The 17742-nt window shown below is 38.5% G+C and overlaps 1 protein-coding gene across 1 annotated transcript in view; it reads left to right on the top strand.

The window, feature by feature from the left end:
• The first annotated feature begins 6330 nt into the window (after nt 1–6330).
• Nucleotides 6331–17742, top strand: part of LOC139145393 (stalled ribosome sensor GCN1-like) — a 43944-nt gene continuing 32532 nt past the window's right edge. Inside the window, 13 exon segments of the mRNA XM_070716532.1 lie at nt 6331–6457; nt 7542–7737; nt 8671–8779; nt 9680–9778; nt 10697–10900; nt 11350–11458; nt 11946–12020; nt 13242–13370; nt 14325–14474; nt 15388–15561; nt 16215–16367; nt 16839–16931; nt 17565–17640. Coding sequence (XP_070572633.1) covers nt 6331–6457; nt 7542–7737; nt 8671–8779; nt 9680–9778; nt 10697–10900; nt 11350–11458; nt 11946–12020; nt 13242–13370; nt 14325–14474; nt 15388–15561; nt 16215–16367; nt 16839–16931; nt 17565–17640 — 1694 coding nt within the window.

Below are 17742 nucleotides of genomic sequence, written 5' to 3'. Positions count from 1 at the left end.
CATGTATATCTAAAACCGCCGATGAGACGGAAAATGCAACCACATGTGCGTCACTTACCAAACGATGACTGTCCTGTGATAGCTTGGATTGGTCATCGCAATTGGTTACCATGGACGCCACGGGGGCGTCTCCCATCTCTCCGCGAGGGGTTTCAAAGCGAGTAAATGGACTCTTTTCCGCCGTAACGTGCATTTAGTAACGAGCGAAGCAATCAAACACAATATACTAGGAACAGGATACAGAGAAATGTCTTCGGAAAGATTCAACTTTCAGTATTTTCCAAAGAGGATGGTATAAATGATATATAGCGACCGAAATGTCGAGACCGTAATCCGAGCCAATGCAAGCAATTCTCAAGCGGGAAAATGAGGCTTTTAGTCATTAAGAAAGGGCGGAATAGTCTCTGACATACGGTTTTTAAATCAAAGCCGTATCGAGTGGCTCGATCAGTTTTGAAGAAAGTGATTAATCACGATCAACATGCGCACGTGACGTGTCGAATATCTCAGCCTTCAGGCTGAAGACACAAATGTTATGAACCGAAAGGGTCTATTTTGGGGAGCTCAAGCGACGCAGCTGTGTGCCATTAATGCAAAGAAATGCTATCAAACCTTAGAAATAAGTTGCTACAAACAGCGCTTTGACATATTCGCCGATCAAACTGTCAGAATGAGTAGTGTCGTCTTCATTGAAGATTCAATATGCTACGCATGTCAATTAAATTGTGGGTTGTATTTTGCCGGTGTGACGTCACGAACCGATCTGCCTGTCGAGTCGTGAAATTTTATTTATAATTTCACTGAAAACTGCCCCCAAATCGTTTCAATAAACTACAACGCTTAACCTGCTCATCCCCGATCTCTCTCTCTCTCCCCCCCCCCCCCCCCTCTGGTCCACAATCACCACTAGTAACAATAGAGAAATTGAGATAGCGTACACGTGACTGAACGTGAACGGATACGTCATCACATTCTGCGCACTCATATCATGCTTTGAACATGTCACGGGTTCTCATATGTCGCTTTGTCAGCTTTGTAAACTTCGTTTTCGTGAAACGGCCACTCTTTTCACGTACATTCGGCATCTTTTCTGCTATGCTGATAAGATTCATCGTCCTTTGTCTTACCACCATGGCTTTGTGCCGTTGTTCAGACACAAATTGAAATTTCAGTATTTCAAGTTTTTACGCACTGTGCAATATACTCTATTAACCAGACATCACTGAAAAATTCTTTTGACAATGCGACTGTGGGAGTCGGCACGTCTTAATATTGACTTACTTCTAGTCTATGGGCATATAAATATCAAAACTGAGTAAATTGAAGGAATAAACTTCGGCAGATTGTCGCGTTAGTGATAGGCTGTGATACGTTGATCGTGGGGTGAACGCGATAACCCACATACTCTCATGCACATTGGTTGGCAGAGCCGAGCGACGGGGCCAGTCTAGTCTCAATCCGAATCTGTGAACAACGTATAGGCGTACGAAACGCGTAAAACCACTCGGCGTTGCGTTCTCGCTACGCTTAACCTCTCTGTGGGTTTGGACAGAACCATGGTGACGATAAGTGTTACACACTGATTCAGATCTGTCTCTCACGTTCAGCATCTTGGCTTTGTAAAGACCCGACATCGCCTTCTCATAATCAGTACATCTACTGTTACCAAGATAAAGGTAACCAAGAAAATTGCGGCGCAGATGCCACTTTTGTGGACGGAGGTCGTACGACGATTAGGATCGACCTTCTCAGAGATCCACAAAAAGGATTGGCCTAGGGTCATCAAGTTGCATCTTTGAAACCGGTCACGGATGCTCATTTCTGCATTGAGAAAACGCTTGGAGGAGTAATTAGTTTCCGATGCGCTTTACTTCCGTTTCGGAATTCGAAATTGCTGAAATCTCATGAATTGCGAAAAATTATATCCCTTGAAGGTTTTTTCACAAAATTGTAGCTGCGCAGCAGGGCGATGCGTCTAACAATCGGTAAGAAAAAAGCTTGTTTTTTCGCGTTTACTTCATCGGGGCACGGTGTGTGGAGCCTCAAGCGCAACGTTAAAACCAAAACTGAAGAAGCAAAGTTAAGGGAAAAAACCCGCAGAACAAAATGACAACAACAACAACAACAACATCTGATTCAACAAAACGACAACAAAACAACGACACCAAAAAACAAAATCAACCAAATCGCGATTACGTGGGGGCGCTTTCAATTGTGTCACGTACAGGTTGAGTAGTGTGTGAGATAGTCATGTTTCTAGTTATCAATCAAGAAATCACGAGGAGGCTGATAATGATAGAGTCATCATTCAATGATACAACGGGTATACTAGTACGTAAATCGTGCATGTACACACTCACTCACACTTCAAGAAAAGTTCCAGAAAGCCTGATGTTCAATTTTGATTTAGTTAGGGTGAAATTCAAACTTTGAAACTCGTGCCCTAAGTCACCTAGCATTCAAGTTCACTTTTCCCGATCCATTTCTGAAAGCATAGAGGAGGCACGTTCAGAATAAAAAAAACCGCATACCTTTGCATACACAAGAACAGATATGTTTATCGGTTGTGCCTTGACAGCTCTGTTCTGTTCACAATATTTTCTTTCAACTTCCCGACTGCCCCTGTGGTTACAAATCTCAAATATTTATCTCCATGTAGCCTCGCTCATCTTCAGGTGTTACACCTATAGGGCTTTGGTTAAACCATAGACCCGGCAACAAGCCGCAAATAAGATATCACGGATGAGTCATGACGTCTGGAACGCCACATCTCAGTGCCTATCGGCCACGCACGTCCCTGGCTCTGTAGTATTTAGCACGTTCAGCTTTTCTTTCTCGATCTCCATGCAATTTGCATCGAATCTGATCGAGAGAATGGAGTTCGTGAATTAGACTTGACGTTGGCATGATATTTGCTTGGACATCCAAACATTACTGAAGCTAGATCATTTTAACATAAAGTGTCTTCACGCAACTCTCCCATCAATTGCACCAGCGGTATTGGGACAAAACATGATCAGGACTAAGCACATTCCTTTGTATTGAAAAACAAAATTTGAACATATGTTGAGATATGAGCCAAATCACGTGACAAGGTGGGGGTTTTCCAAAGACAAAATCAAATATTGAAAATAATTGCCTATCTTAAGACGTAAAAACAAAATCATTTAAAGTAAAATGGATAGTAAAGTTAAATAGACCACAAGCTTGTGTGATGACCGTTGACTGGTACAAAATTGTTCAATTTTTACCTTTTTATTCAAAAAACCCCCCAAACCCCTTCATTTTTCACATTTCATTTTCACGTATGAAATATTATCAAGGAATCTCAAATGATATTTTTTGAGGGTCAGGCATTTGTTAAGATGACAAGTTTTATGACTAGCGGCTGGAATATTGGGGTTCATAAATATTTTTATAAAAATATGAATTTTTGGCGACAAAAATATCAGTTTTTTGGTCACCTGTCCCTAGATCTACACATTGTTTTGTACTTAATTTGTTATAATTTAATGAAATCAACAAGTTGGCCAAGACAAATTTCAATTAACTCTGACGATGTACATTAAAAAGCTATCGATTACTTGTAAGGGATTCTCAAGCGGATTCCACTGTATATCATTAGAATAGAGTGTTATGTCTACAGGTATATTTTCCTGGATACGGAATACTTTCCACTTTCTTTTACTTTTTTAGAGTTATGTCGATTCAAATATTACCAGAACTCACCGCTCTCAATCGAACTCTCAGGATTATCACAGAGCCCTCGATAATTGGTGGTGATCTGACCGTTATAGGCCATTACCGAACGTGGAAAGGCATGCGCCAATTTCAATTATTCAGAATTGCTTATTGGTCGATTCTTGGCGGGATACTATAGTACATAGTATGAGGTATTCTCACAATACTTGTATGGCTGTCCTTATAAAACACAATAAAAAACGAACAAAAAAATACTTAAAACCCAAACCCAAATGAACAAAACACAGCAATCCTGACAGGAAACCGAAATAAAAGAGCGGATAATTTTCCAGAAAATAGTAAGGCCAGAGTACATGGAATCAAATTCTTGGCTTCGTGACCACTAAAATTTTGAACGGTAAGCGCGCGGGTAAGTTGTTCAAGAAAACACCCACAAGCAAGTTTCATATTTGCTTGATTATTTCCATGTAATATTAATATACGATCAAGAATCAAAGAAGAAGTCTCCTTTTCATCTCAAAATTTTACACGACAATATGACATTCTGCGGACATGCAATCGGTTTACTACTACTGAATAAAGCGAAGTAGTAAACCCGGTAGTCAAAAGGACCACGGTACAGACAAACCCACGTGTGCAGACGCGCATAGAAATACGTGTACACGTGTGGATTTGTTTGTACTGTCATTAGGTGATGCGCCTTGGAATTTAGTGAAAGACTTTTGCTTTATCTTTCTCCAAACAATCTTTCAGTCATTCTCTTTCAAAATCAAGAGTAAAAGTCAGGGGTCACCGCGCAAATTTTGGTACTAGGGACACAAATTGCCCAAGATTTACCGATATTTGAAAACCAAAATGGCCACCATCCCTGTGTCAACTGTAAGGAGAAAAATAAAATTTTCTATTTTCGAAACACTAAGACTCTGGAAGTTTTTTTTTACACAAAGAGCTTTAAAATGAACCCCCACAAGTAGTAGATCAGAAAGAATTGTAAAATGTTGAGAGTCAAATATCTGTCCCCGGGGCGCATTCTACCTTTAGGGCGTAAGCTTACTGAATCTGCAGAACAAACTTTACATCTAGTCCTTATTATTCCGGAGTAGAACCACAAAATGATTTTTCAAAATGAAATGTTTAAAAGAAACAAAATAAAAAAAAACAACAACTGCAACAACAACGTACGCGCATGTTGACAAAACAAAGAAGATAATTAACCTACTTATATTAAATCGATCACATACATCACAATGCAGACTATTTTCTTTTGTTTTGTAAAGGCTCCATCGTTTTTGTAATATTTCAGTAACACATATTTACGGAGAGAAAGCTCGGTGTAGTACTTTGATTTCATACTTTTGAATCGAAAAGATGAAGTTGTCCTCGCCATGTGCCCTACAGCTCAGCAGAAGTCAACTGTTCAATATTCACTTTCACTTTACCCCTTTTTCTTTATCGCGTAGCAACACACTTCGGAGTGTACAGTATAGCATAAGCAAGAACAAAACTGAACATATTATAAAACATTGTCAATGTCGCCAATATTATCAGTACTTGCGGGAGAAATTTTCGGAAAGGCCACAAACTACTTCATTTTGTTCAAACCCATGACAAACCATGAAATAGTCACCCTTCCTAGTAGTATGCCGTGGAGTACAGTCCCTCCCTGTGCACGGACATATCAATTAAATTTCCCGCGGTTGTGGAAAAGCGGGCAATTATTGTTTTTGGCATGACGTAATTTTCAGCCGGCCAATGGCTGCATGGTTGACCAGGTGTTCGGTAATGCATCTTGTGTAATTCATTAATGGGGGTTGGCAGTTTTGTCGTTAGTCTTGTACGAGTGCCACTCACTCAGTGCAACTCCATTTTTGTGTGAGCGTTATTTGTCCAATTCACTTAAGCATTTGTTTTGTATTCAATTTAATTTCTTTAAATTTTTGTTTCAAAATCGCGATCTATTGGCAATCGGGTTCAGGTTTCCGGAGTTTTTTTCCTATTTTTCAGTGAAGGTTTACGTTTTTATCTCTGGTTTTTCCTGGGCGGATATGTGCATTTAGATTATTTCAAGCTTTCTGTCTTCGAGTTTATGCTTTCAAGTTTTTTTTCGCCCTTTTCAGTGGTCAGGAGTGTTTTTCGAACTCTAGTTGAATTTTCTCTCTGTATTTGTTTCCAACAGTCTTTGGCTGTTGCTGTCTCCTCGACTCCTTATAAACTTTCGGTCCTGTGCAGCTAGTGTACGGTCTCCGCAATCCCATATATTGCGTCATATGATTTTCAGTAGCCGTCAAATGGGCTCTGTAGATTATTTGACAGCCTAGGGGGTACTTTGTTGATTCCATGCACTTCCGGTTTGTTCGGCAAAAGCCGTGGATAAACTTTTGCGAGATGATGAGGCCGTCTACGAAGCTGATTTAGTTCTTGTCTTGCATATTGCAGAAGATATTGTTTTTGGTTCACATTTGAGTTTTCCAGCGGCTAGTTTAAGTTTTCACCAGCGAAAAATCCTTCGGCAGTCTCCGCACGTTGCACAACAAGATGGCGGCGGACAGTAGGGTAAGCATGTCTCGTGTTCAGCTACAGTATTATGGTCAATTGCTGTTTTCTCGGGAAATAAATGAACCAATTGATATGGCATCTGATTTACTCCTGCAGATTCTCGAAGTCCTGAAAGAATTTTCGGCGAAAGTGACGACTTCAAGCACCAATGAAAGACGAAGATTACTCGCGGAGCTGGTTCCATGTGTTAGCAAAGCTGGTAAGTCTGCTTGATGATCATGGACCTTAAAAAGATGCCTTGATGTGTACATCTCTTGAACTGGAAATTATGTTCATCTGACTTGACAAACCGTTTCCACCAGCACACCAAAATAACACGTAAACTCACACTTTTACTTTTAAAACTTGCGCGCTTTACCTCAATCTAATCCGAAAGCATAGTTGTCCCGGTCTTCAGGAATCAGAGCACCGATCAGAGCATGGACTCCATACGTGGCTCAAGAAGCCGATCGGATTGCTTCAGTATGTGAGAAACACTTGTCACTACGCCCTGAGGAAAGTCCTCCCGTACACCCTAAAGCGGAAATACCTGTTCACACATTAATATGCTGGCATGGTGGTAGAAGTTAGTCTCGCTTCTACCCAAATCCCCACCCCCAAACGAGGCAAGACTTCCTTTGCCCCCTTTAATGACATCACTGTAAAACCTTGACTTTCCTCAGAGGAAGCACACAAACTTCCTTGGACGGGTTAAGATTAGGGTTAATAGGGTTTGTCGTAGGTTAGCATTTATTAAATATATCCTACACAAAAAGGGAGAAGGTTGATTGGGCCCTTAGTCCTTCCCTCCGAGATATATGTAACTCTGCATGCTAAACTGCGGATGCTCCTAGCAGTACAGGAGCACTGGCAACGCCCAGTGGATTCTGAAGAAAGCTGAGCTGTCTGTACATATCTGTAATATCAGTGCAAATGTAGAAATTTAGGAATTTGTGTGACAAACTTGCCAGTCTTAGACTTGACTGAGATTGTCTTGTTCACATTTAGGGTTCTCACCAATGGCCACAGTTTTTTTAGCTGTCTATGTGTCTGTTCATAATCATGCAAAAGAACACATTTTCACAACTAAAGAATATATAAAATATGCATTGTTATAAATGTTAATTGACCACCCCTGTATTTTTCTAAGCTGTGGAGAACATATCTTTTCATAACTGGACAATGTTGGTCCATATGGTCCATATCCAAGAAAGGATAGCAAGCTGTTATGGTGAGAGTACATGTAAATAGTGATGGCTGATTGATCTTCATGGACACCAATGAAACACCTTTTTATTTTGCAGACTTGCCTGAGAAAGCTATCAAGGGTCTCTGTAAAGTATTGACATACACCATTCCGAGATACCATGATGGCTCCTCGAGGTGTGAAGTGGAGAAAGTCTTACAAGTGATGACAAATGTCCACGGGAGTGTGGCTGTGAAGGCCATCCTGACGGTTTTGGCTGATCAAGCCATGGCTCAGAGAAATGCCAGTCCAACGTAAGTGAAGTCAAGTGTGTCTCCATCGTTAGCAGGATACTTGAAACTCTCGCACTTCACAACATTTGACAATATGCCACCCAAGTGAGAAGATTTCTTTCACACTATCAGGTGTGAGGTGTCATATTCAATCAGCTACATGTAGATAGGCAAAAAGACTTGAATTTCAATTTGTTTACAAATTGAACTCCCCCCACCATTTCCCAGACGTATGACAATATGCCATCTATGTGACAAAATTTTTTAACTCTCTCAATTGTTATTTTACATTGGTTTCATTTATTTCTCTTTGTCAGTGAAATTTTCAATTTACTCTACATGTAACCACTTACCTATTGTAGAAGTGGTCAATTCATATTCAGTTGGTAGATTTTTGTAGTGATGGGTCACCCTGCAAAGTGTGGTACTAGAGAAACAAATTACCTAACACGTACTAATATTTGAAATTATAAATGACTGCCATCCTTGTGTTAACTACAAAATTTCTGAATGTTGAAAAACCTGAATGTAAAATTTTTTCGTATTCCAAGAACTTAAAAATAAGCCCCTAAAAGTGGTAGCCTAGAAAAGCATTGAAAAATATGAGAGTTTGTCCCAAAGGTACATTCTACCTGAAATGAGATACACTGTCTCTTAATTAGATATTACCCAGCACTTTTCAGACTGTGCTTGAATTCCATCATTCCCGGTTGGCTGATTGAGCGGAAGTCCCTGTATTGGGAACAGTGGTGAAAGGCGGGAACAGTATGGAAAAATGAATGACAAATTAAAGGTGGACATCCAGGCTGGTGTTGTTTGTCTTTGCCCGTTTTTCTGTGTTTCTTTGGATATGTCACCATGCGTCTTTGGATATGTCACCGTGCGTCTTTGGATATGTCACCATGCGTCTTTGTGTGAATAATGACCCATGCATCATCTCAATTTCCCTCACAGGCCAGGAACAGCCAGTTCAGCAATGGTGGCTCTGAGTTGGACGACCATACTGTCCAGCTATTGCTTCACAGCGAAAGAAGATGTTGATGAAAACGTAGTTAAAAAATTAGTGAGTTTTATTTTCAATTTTGCTGTCAAACACTAGAATCTTGTTATATATGGCAGAAAAAATGTCATGGTCTTTGTACCATGCAGTTTGTAGGGATTACATCCTCTATTCTCCCCGATGTTGCGATGTGTTTCTCCAGTTGGTAGGAATGACTCTAATCAAACGTCTTCCAAATTATGACGACATTTTTGTCATATAATTTTCAGGATGTTACATTTCTCATAGTGACAAACTAAGCTCTATTGTCTGCCAAAACATTTCCATGATGGCTGTCTTAATTGCCCATTTACTTGATTTCAGAGCCGTGAGAGGAACCAATTTGTCAAAGCATTGATGACATTCAAAAATTAAACTCAGTAGGCAAATTCTGATCATTCTTGATTGAACAAGAGTGAAATTAGATAATGATTATTTTGTTTGAAATATCATGTTTGCAGGATGGCAATGTCAGCCACCAGGTCCTGTCATTTGCATTGTGATTGCACCATGTCTTGTAATGATTCCAACATATAGGGTGGAGCCCTTATTGCATGAATACACATGTACAGCAACAAACCCTCAACACAATGGGAACCAGCTTTTGAAATGGTTCTGTCATCACAGCTTCAGTACATAGGGCTGTGTGAACATACTTGTTAAAACCGAAAACATCTGACCCCCACCCCCAGGTCCCATAATTTGCCTCTTTTCTATGCATATGGTCCCATTTCATGTTCAAAATATATACATTTTGCAATATTACTCGCTGACACTTTATTATATATTAGTTTCTTCTCAAAATTTGGAGCAGGGGAAAGTATTACATTGCAGGGATCAAGGAAAAACTTTTTTGTGTTGCATATACATCACAAGTGTGAGTCAGATTTTTCCTTACATCATTTATCTGTATTACGCATGCAGGTTGAAATTCAAAGTCTTCTTGCATATGGTGCCCTCAGTTGCGCTAGGAAGTCAATCACCGATTCATCTTACAGAAAACTGAAGAAAATTTGGAGAGAGGTAGGTTTAAGATGGGCAGTCTGGGACGCATAGATTGTCGAGAATCCAGCCATATGTGCCAGATTCTCTGAACCCAAACTGTTCTTTTTTATTCTCTCTTTGATTTTGAGCAGAAGTGTTATGTTTTCCACACATTTGTTGCCATGGTGACAAACAAAGGTGTAGATCCCACAAGAAATCATTCAATAGAGTAAATGGAGAGTGATTGGCTGTAAATTTACAAAGACTTCTTTGGTGAGATTCAGTATTCCCCATAATGGGGCAATATAAGTGATTATGACTCCATGCATCATGATGCCATCACTATATGCAGCAAATTAATTATTTTTGCTCGAATTTCAACTTCAACTACTGTACTCGATTTAATAATTGAACTGCTCCATTATTAGATCAATTGACCATCGATGGTTTCCTGATATGCATTTGAATTTTGTTTTCACATCCACTGATTAAATAGTCGTATAGTATTCCTGTCTTGGTACATACTGCTTGTAATAGCAAGTGAGAGGACAGTACATGTAACTTTGTAAAGGAATACAGTCCCCAATAATTTATATTGTACTATAAATGTATTTACATGTGTAATAGCAGATCACATTTTGGATTCACAGACTCATATACCCTTGGTAGAATTATTAAACATCTACAAGTTTTTTCCATGAATATTTTGGACGATATCTTGTCTATCATGTACTACCTTTAGCAGAAATCTACTGTATATATATGTTTCACATTTCAAGGTGTGCCAAATTACTCAGAAAATTTATGTGTTTTCTCAGAGATATGACACCTAGAAACTACGAGAAACTATTAAAAAATTTGTTTTGCAAAACCTGCCATGACCTTCTACCTCACCAAAAGTGACCTGTGACCTTTGCTACATGTACAGTGACATTTTTTTTATTTTGCTACAATTAGAATCCAGAATCTGTGGAGAAATACATCACAACATTGGGAAGCATTGACAACTCTTTCTACCAGATGTGTTTGATTGGTCAGCTTGTCAGGTACTCTGCTGGGGTCAAGGCCATCGAGAGAATCAACAAACACAAGAAAGTCCTTCTTGACATCTATCTGAAAAACGTCATCGGCAGTAAAGTCAAACCTTCGGAAGAAGCTCTGGTGAGTCCCTAACAGGGGCTTTTTACATTCCTATTTATTATACCTCACGTTCTGTTGGACCACATATCCTTTAACAATTGCTCAGAAAGGTGTCAAATTTCTACTGCAGTGTTAGGCTCACTCACATCGCTTCCTTTTGGTAGATCGCTCTGTGATTTACTGATGTGCCGTTGTGGCCTTGGTGAAGGAAGCCAGACATTGCATATCAAATCTTCACCATAATATGTAATATATTATTAAGTCATAGAGAAAGTACTTGAGGTGGTGGTGCGTCAGGTTGGCATAGATGGCTCACTGACACCATTTTGTGTAGAGTATCCGTTGATCTGAGTTAATGTAGCATAAAGCTTACTCATTCATTGTTGACTTTGCCCAGTTTTCATGATTTACTGCTTTTACACTGCATGGTTTTTGAAGTAAAACATTCTTGCATTGTCTGCATCTAACAGGAACACAGCAAGCATTTTCTGAGGCACATCACTCACGGTGAATTCAAAGACTCAATTCTGCCTGCCGTACAGAAAGCCATGCTGAGAAATCCAGAAAATGTTCTCAGAGGTATGACAGACATGAAAAAGCAACTCATGCATTTACTTTCTTTGCTCCTTTCGTTTTATTAATGTGTTGATTTTGACATAAAGGCTTTTCCTTTCATAGACTATCCTTGTTTAGCTACTGCATGCAGATCTACCGTTGTTTTTTGTTTTTGAAATTTTTTATCTGTTGTGTGCTCTGTGAACTCTTGTGACTTCATATTTCTCATGGTACACAGTGCTGTTATTAATGTCACCCTGTCAACAAACAATAGATAACTGTAAATTGTTCAAGGAAGGTCTTATGTGATAGTTACTCACTGTACTGATGTTGTTCAAGTTTGTGATTAAAAAAAACCAAAATGAAAATCTGAGACAAATATTAACAATTTTACTAGATTGTACAGTGATTTGTTCATACAACTGACCATTGTGCAGTTTGTTATGATACAAGGTGTGCATGTAATCATACCAGTCTTGAAGATTGAATTTTCTCTTCACCCTGTTTTCAGCACTTGGTGAGTTGCTGGCTGGAGTATCCCTTGATCTGAGTCAATACACCAAAGAACTCGGAAAATTACTGGGAAGTAAGTCCTTTCATAATGATCTCTGCTAATTTTTGTGAGATCCTGCCTCTTAAAGGGAGCGGGTCGTCCTTGTCTGTGGCTGCATGTATGGGACCAATAAGTGGGTCTGTTGCTACGCACAACATATCCCAGCATCCGTTGTGCATATCAAGAATTTTTAATTTGCGGCTGTACTGAAACTGGTAACCGTGGCCCAAGCAGCTTCATATAGACAGTGGGATGCAATCAAAGTTTATTTGGCAAAGTCTCCGATGATTGGAAAGCTAAAAAATTGGCTAATTATGAACATGCATCAAAAACTGAATTTGCTTTCAGCAGAAGAGATGACCCCTTTAAAACAATTTTAGGCAACAACATGCACCTATGTACAGATACAACTGCAACCTGGGTCCTGGCATCTGCCCATTTTGACTGATGACTTAAGTTCAGCATGTTGCGTTTATGTTTATTAAAATTGGTTAGGTCTACTTTCAATCACACAGTGTCTATGTATGTGTGTCCAAAGTTTACAAATTGAGAAACGGAAGTTGCCTGTTGGTATTATCAAATCAGTTATATCATTCAAAGTGATTTTTACCCCACAGTCTGGCACAAAAACTACTAAAAGGAAACAATGACACAACAAAGCATTTACGGTTGAATGCACCTTAGGGACAGATATTTCAAACTCTCAAACTTCTGCAATACGTTTTTGTTCTACCACTTGTTGAGGCTCATTTTGAAGCTCATTGCGGAAGTAAACTTTTCACTGGCTTAGTTTTGTGAAAGTGGAAAATTTAATTTTTCCCTGTAGTGTTAACACAGAGATGGCGGCCATTTTAAATTGAAGTGTCTGCAAAACATTGGGTAATTTGTTTCTAGAGAACCAAAAATTTCACTGTTACCCTAGATTTTAAATTATGTTCTTTATTTGAAAGGGAATGGTTCAAGTTGACCTACGGAAATTTTAAGCAAATGTTTAGGTCTTTCATTTCATGGAGCATAGAATCATAAAGGAAGATGCTTTACAGTTTGCAGTGTGAGAACAAAGGATTGCGATTCATCTTTTAGGTCTTCTCAACTCTGTTGTTCCAGTGTGTCCCGGCATTTTCTGTGGACTGATTTGACCTGTAACATAATTTAGGAATACAGTTCACTGAGTCGAAATGATAAGATGCTCTGCATTTGTCAAATGTCTTTCCATCTGTTTATTCCATACCTTTTCTTCTTTTCTCCTTGCAGCACACTTGATTTCCAAGGAGGATCTGAGCAGAGAGGAGGCAGCCAAGGCATGTGAGAACCTGGCCAGACAGTGTAGTGACCCAGGGGCTCTGGAGGACCTGGCTCAACACTTTTTCAGTGTCCTCAATGGTAACAGCAGTGCATCTTTCATTTCAGTTCCACAATATATAAATATTTTTTACCACTCCTGATGAGAGATGCAGTGATTGCATCGATATGTACACTAAGACAAACCATAGAAAGGAGAGTAACCGGATTAAATAGAGTTAAATACAGTGTTTCTTTGTAAATGAAATTTCAAAGTTAAAGTGTGGAAAGGTGTACCCCTCCTAAAAAAACAACAACAAACAAACAAACAAAAAAACTCCAATAAAATGACAGAACAAAAATGAAATCCAAACAAACAAACAAACAAACAAAAAAACTCCAATAAAATGACAGAACAAAAATGAAATCCTTAAAAAATTAGGAAATGATGATACTTATCAAAATAGAAATCATGTTGGCTGAATGATAGATTCAGTGTTATGAAATATTTTAGTCTTTAGTGAGGTTTAAAAAGGAGACCCAGAACTTTGATAATATTTTAAATTTTCAAAGATAATTAAAAGATTGTCTTTGAGCATTTAAAATTTTCTTCATCTTCTCCCATAGATATGTTGAAATTCAAATTATTAATCTGGCAGATACAACAAAGTCTACAGTATGTGTTATTATTGTTAACAAACTGATTTCAGGTTTCGATGAAAATTTATTTATCAATAAAAAAATTGGACATAACTCATATACAGGCTATGTTGACAAAGTGAACACTTGGTAAGTGATTTTGGAATAGATTTTTTTTCACAAACACAACAAAAATACTGGAAAATGCATCAAAAGTTAAAGTAAATGAGTGTTGTTCAATATACTAGTGTAAACAGGAGCACAGCTGAAGAAATTGCTGTCAATGTACAGTAGACAGTGCCCTCATACTTAGTGTGTTCAAAAACAAGCATTTCACAACCACAGTTGGAATTCATTCTGTGTTTGCCAAACAGTCACCCCCTCCCCCCACAACTAACACTTTTCAATGTTCCACAGGCTCTGAAGGCAAACTGACAGTGGTAACCCAAAGAACTGGCGTTCTCTCCGGCATTGGAAATCTAACCTACAACACTGTGAGTGGCACTAGTGTGCAGGGCTTGGCAGCCACTGTCTGTGAAAAATTCATACCATACCTGCAACAGGAAGGTAAGGGATACTGTCAAAAGATGGATATTGGATAGAGAAAACAGTGTGTTTTGAATTTAAAGTTTTTGATCAGCAAAAAAGTGTGAAAATGATTTCATTTTTAGCAGTTTCAAAATTTCCAGAAGTAAATCCTTGATGAATGTTAAGGTAGAATGCGCCTCAGGGACAGATTTTCAGACTCAAAATTTTCACAGTTCTTTTCTGATCTACAAATTGTTGAGGGTCATTTTATAGCTCCTGGAGTAAGAAAAAGTTTTTACTGTTTTATTTGTTTTGAAAATCAAAAATTTTAGTTTCCCTTATAGAGTTAACACAAAAATGGCAGCCATTTTGAATTTCAAATATTTGTAGATGTTCGATAATTTGTTTTTGTAGTACCAAACCTTGCACTGTGACCCCTGATTTTTATTCTTGCTTCGGTGAGAGAATGGTTGAAAGTTTCACTGAGGAAAGTTTAAGTAAAAGTTTAAGTCTTTCACTTTCGAGGCATGAACTTTCTTATGATGTTCGCATTTGTCAATTGTGTAAGCATTTTCTGATTGACTACTCAGTTAAGAAAGCTGCATAACAACTAATTGTGGTGTTACTATGACTTTAAGGGGGAGACTTTGAAATACTGTGACAGAAGTATTCCACTTCAGAAACAATTATGTCAAAAGAGATATCTCAGATTAAGTGCAGCCAATTTTATAAGTTCGAAATTCCACCCATATTTTCTTGTAATTCTGTATAGTGAATGTCGATATTCAGTTTTAGGGCCTCAGCCAATGTTTTTGATAATTTTTGTGTTGTGAATGTAGGTATTCAGTTTTGGGGCCCAGTTAGGTGACCAATCACCAAATTCCATATTATCCAAGGAAATTGTAATCATTTGACGTGATGAACTGACACATCTTGTCTTCCATATCGGCAGTTCATGAAGGCACTCTGGTTCATGCACTGTCCATGCTTTCCCTATGGTGTGCCAAGTTTTCCACACAAGTGCCGGCCAAGTTGGTGGAATGGTTCAAGAAGGGCATCACTCTGAAGACTTCTACCTCAGCTGTCAGGAATGGATATCTACAGTGCATGCTAGCTGCATTCCATGGTAAGTGAATGTACACTTGACGAAGTGCCACATTTCAAGATTCCATTGTGTGTTCAGGTTTAGCCTGACACAGGACAAATGGAATAGATACTCGCAAACTCCATATTCGAGAAGGAGAGTGTGACTTTGTCTCTTGCCATGGCCAAAATAATCAATGACAGTATCTCACTCATTTGAGAAAGTTTGAACACCACAAGCAAAAAATTTTATGAGTAATAATGGGCAAGGCTACACATTTAGCAAATTGTTGATCAGTATGCCCACTTAAAGTACCACGTATGCAATTGCTGAGTTCAATGTGGTATTCATTCTTTCATTGGTACACTGTGAGAGAGGCACAGAGTCCACCATGTATTGGCCAGACAATTGTCACAGTTTGTGATGATATTGCTAGACCTGTAATACTTATAAATCAGGATCTAAAAGCTTAATAAAATTCCTCTGTTCATTTATGTTCTGTCCCATTTTTACATCTCTGTTCTGTCAATTCAAATTAAAATAGTTGCAATCATTTACCAGTGAACAATATACTTGATATCACTGTACCTTGGTGTGCATGTTTTATGTCATACCATTTTGGGTTTCAATTTTAGTTTAGTAAGAATCATTTTGTTGTAGAATCTTTTTAACTTCCATGGAAACTTACCTTGCAGGTGATACCCTGATGCAGGGAATGGAGGTCCTACCAATTTTACTGAAAACTGTGGAAAAGGCCAATGCACAAGCAACTCAGGCCAGCCTTGTCAGTGAAGGGCTCACTGCTGCTTGCTTGCTTGTCAAAATGTCATTGGCCGATATTCAGGCTGGTGAGTGAGTCATTCACCAATCAGATTTAAGCTTTGTTAAAATGTGCACAATTTTTATAACTGGATAGATCAATGGATATTACTGGTTGAGGGTTTTGATACAGTCACTCATATTGGTTGATGAACACATAATCAAACACTGGACTTTCTTGGAACAGCTAAGAATGAATTTTCCTTTTCAGCATTATGTTAAGCTGTAGTTTAAACCTTACTTTTTACCACAAGAGGATGAACATAGATCTGGTTGGCACAAGTGTTTAGTTGCAGCGTTTATTATGCAAGAAAGACTCCAAATTATTTAAATAAAGTTATATTTTCATGACATTGATTTGATTCTATCCCCTATCTATTTTCTTTCATTCCATGTTCAAATGTGAATAAAAAATCATGTTCCATGTAGGAACAGTGCTTGAAAAGGTAAATACGACTTAATTTGTCATCGCTAATGTTGTTAGCTTTTTGTTCCTTCAGAATCCAAGCTTGGACAATTTTGGACCATAATTTTGAATCCCAATAAGCAAATTTTTGTATCAGAGAAGTTCCTTGCATCCTCCTCTGTTGATGGTAAGTAAAAATGTGGTTTTCTCATCTAAACTTATTCCTAGAAAAGTGGTTTGACTCCTAAATTTTGACCAATGATACTGTAAACCTCCCAGACCAACAGATCTTTTTTTTTTAACAACATGGCTGTTATTTGTACCGATGATCTGCCGATTTTGTTCTGGAAAGTTTCATTACAGGGTTTTAACCCTTTCACCCCCAGTTCCCTGTGTACAGGTCCAACTTTACCATAGAAAACAATGGATTTGGGACAAACCATGGTGGTGAAAGGGTTAAATTAAAATAGAATTTGCATCAAGGCAAGTTTTTCGACAGTCAACGATTTTTTCATTACCTTCTGGTCAGCTGCTTGTATTGACTCATCTTCAAGCCTGTCAAGTAAATAAAGTTATCACCATCCTGTTGTTGTGAAAATCAAAAATGTAATTTTCCCCCGTACACCGGGTATAGTGATCATATTGGATTCCAGATATTTGGAAATTTTAAGAAACTATTTTGCTAATGGTAAATTTGCATGATAACTCCTGACATTTATTCTTGATTGCTGAAGTTTCCTCAAGGGAAGATTTAGCAGAAATTTCAAAAATGCTTAGTTTCGAGGCATACATTACCATAATTGTTATAATGTGGTCTCAGTCTTGCAGAGTGTGTTGCTTCTAATTGAGAGACTCCTGATGGACCATTCACAGAGACTGTCAGATGATGTAATCAGGTAAGGTGTCTGCTTTTTTACCCAACCCGCATTACATTACTCCCATGTTCATACAAACAAGAAAAAGGAGGGCTATGATGGGAGTAATAATCTGTTAGAGAG

This window comes from Ptychodera flava, chromosome 12 (genome assembly GCF_041260155.1).
Source record: "Ptychodera flava strain L36383 chromosome 12, AS_Pfla_20210202, whole genome shotgun sequence".
Taxonomy (NCBI): Eukaryota; Metazoa; Hemichordata; class Enteropneusta; family Ptychoderidae; genus Ptychodera; species Ptychodera flava.
This window is presented reverse-complemented; position numbering and strand designations above follow the sequence as displayed.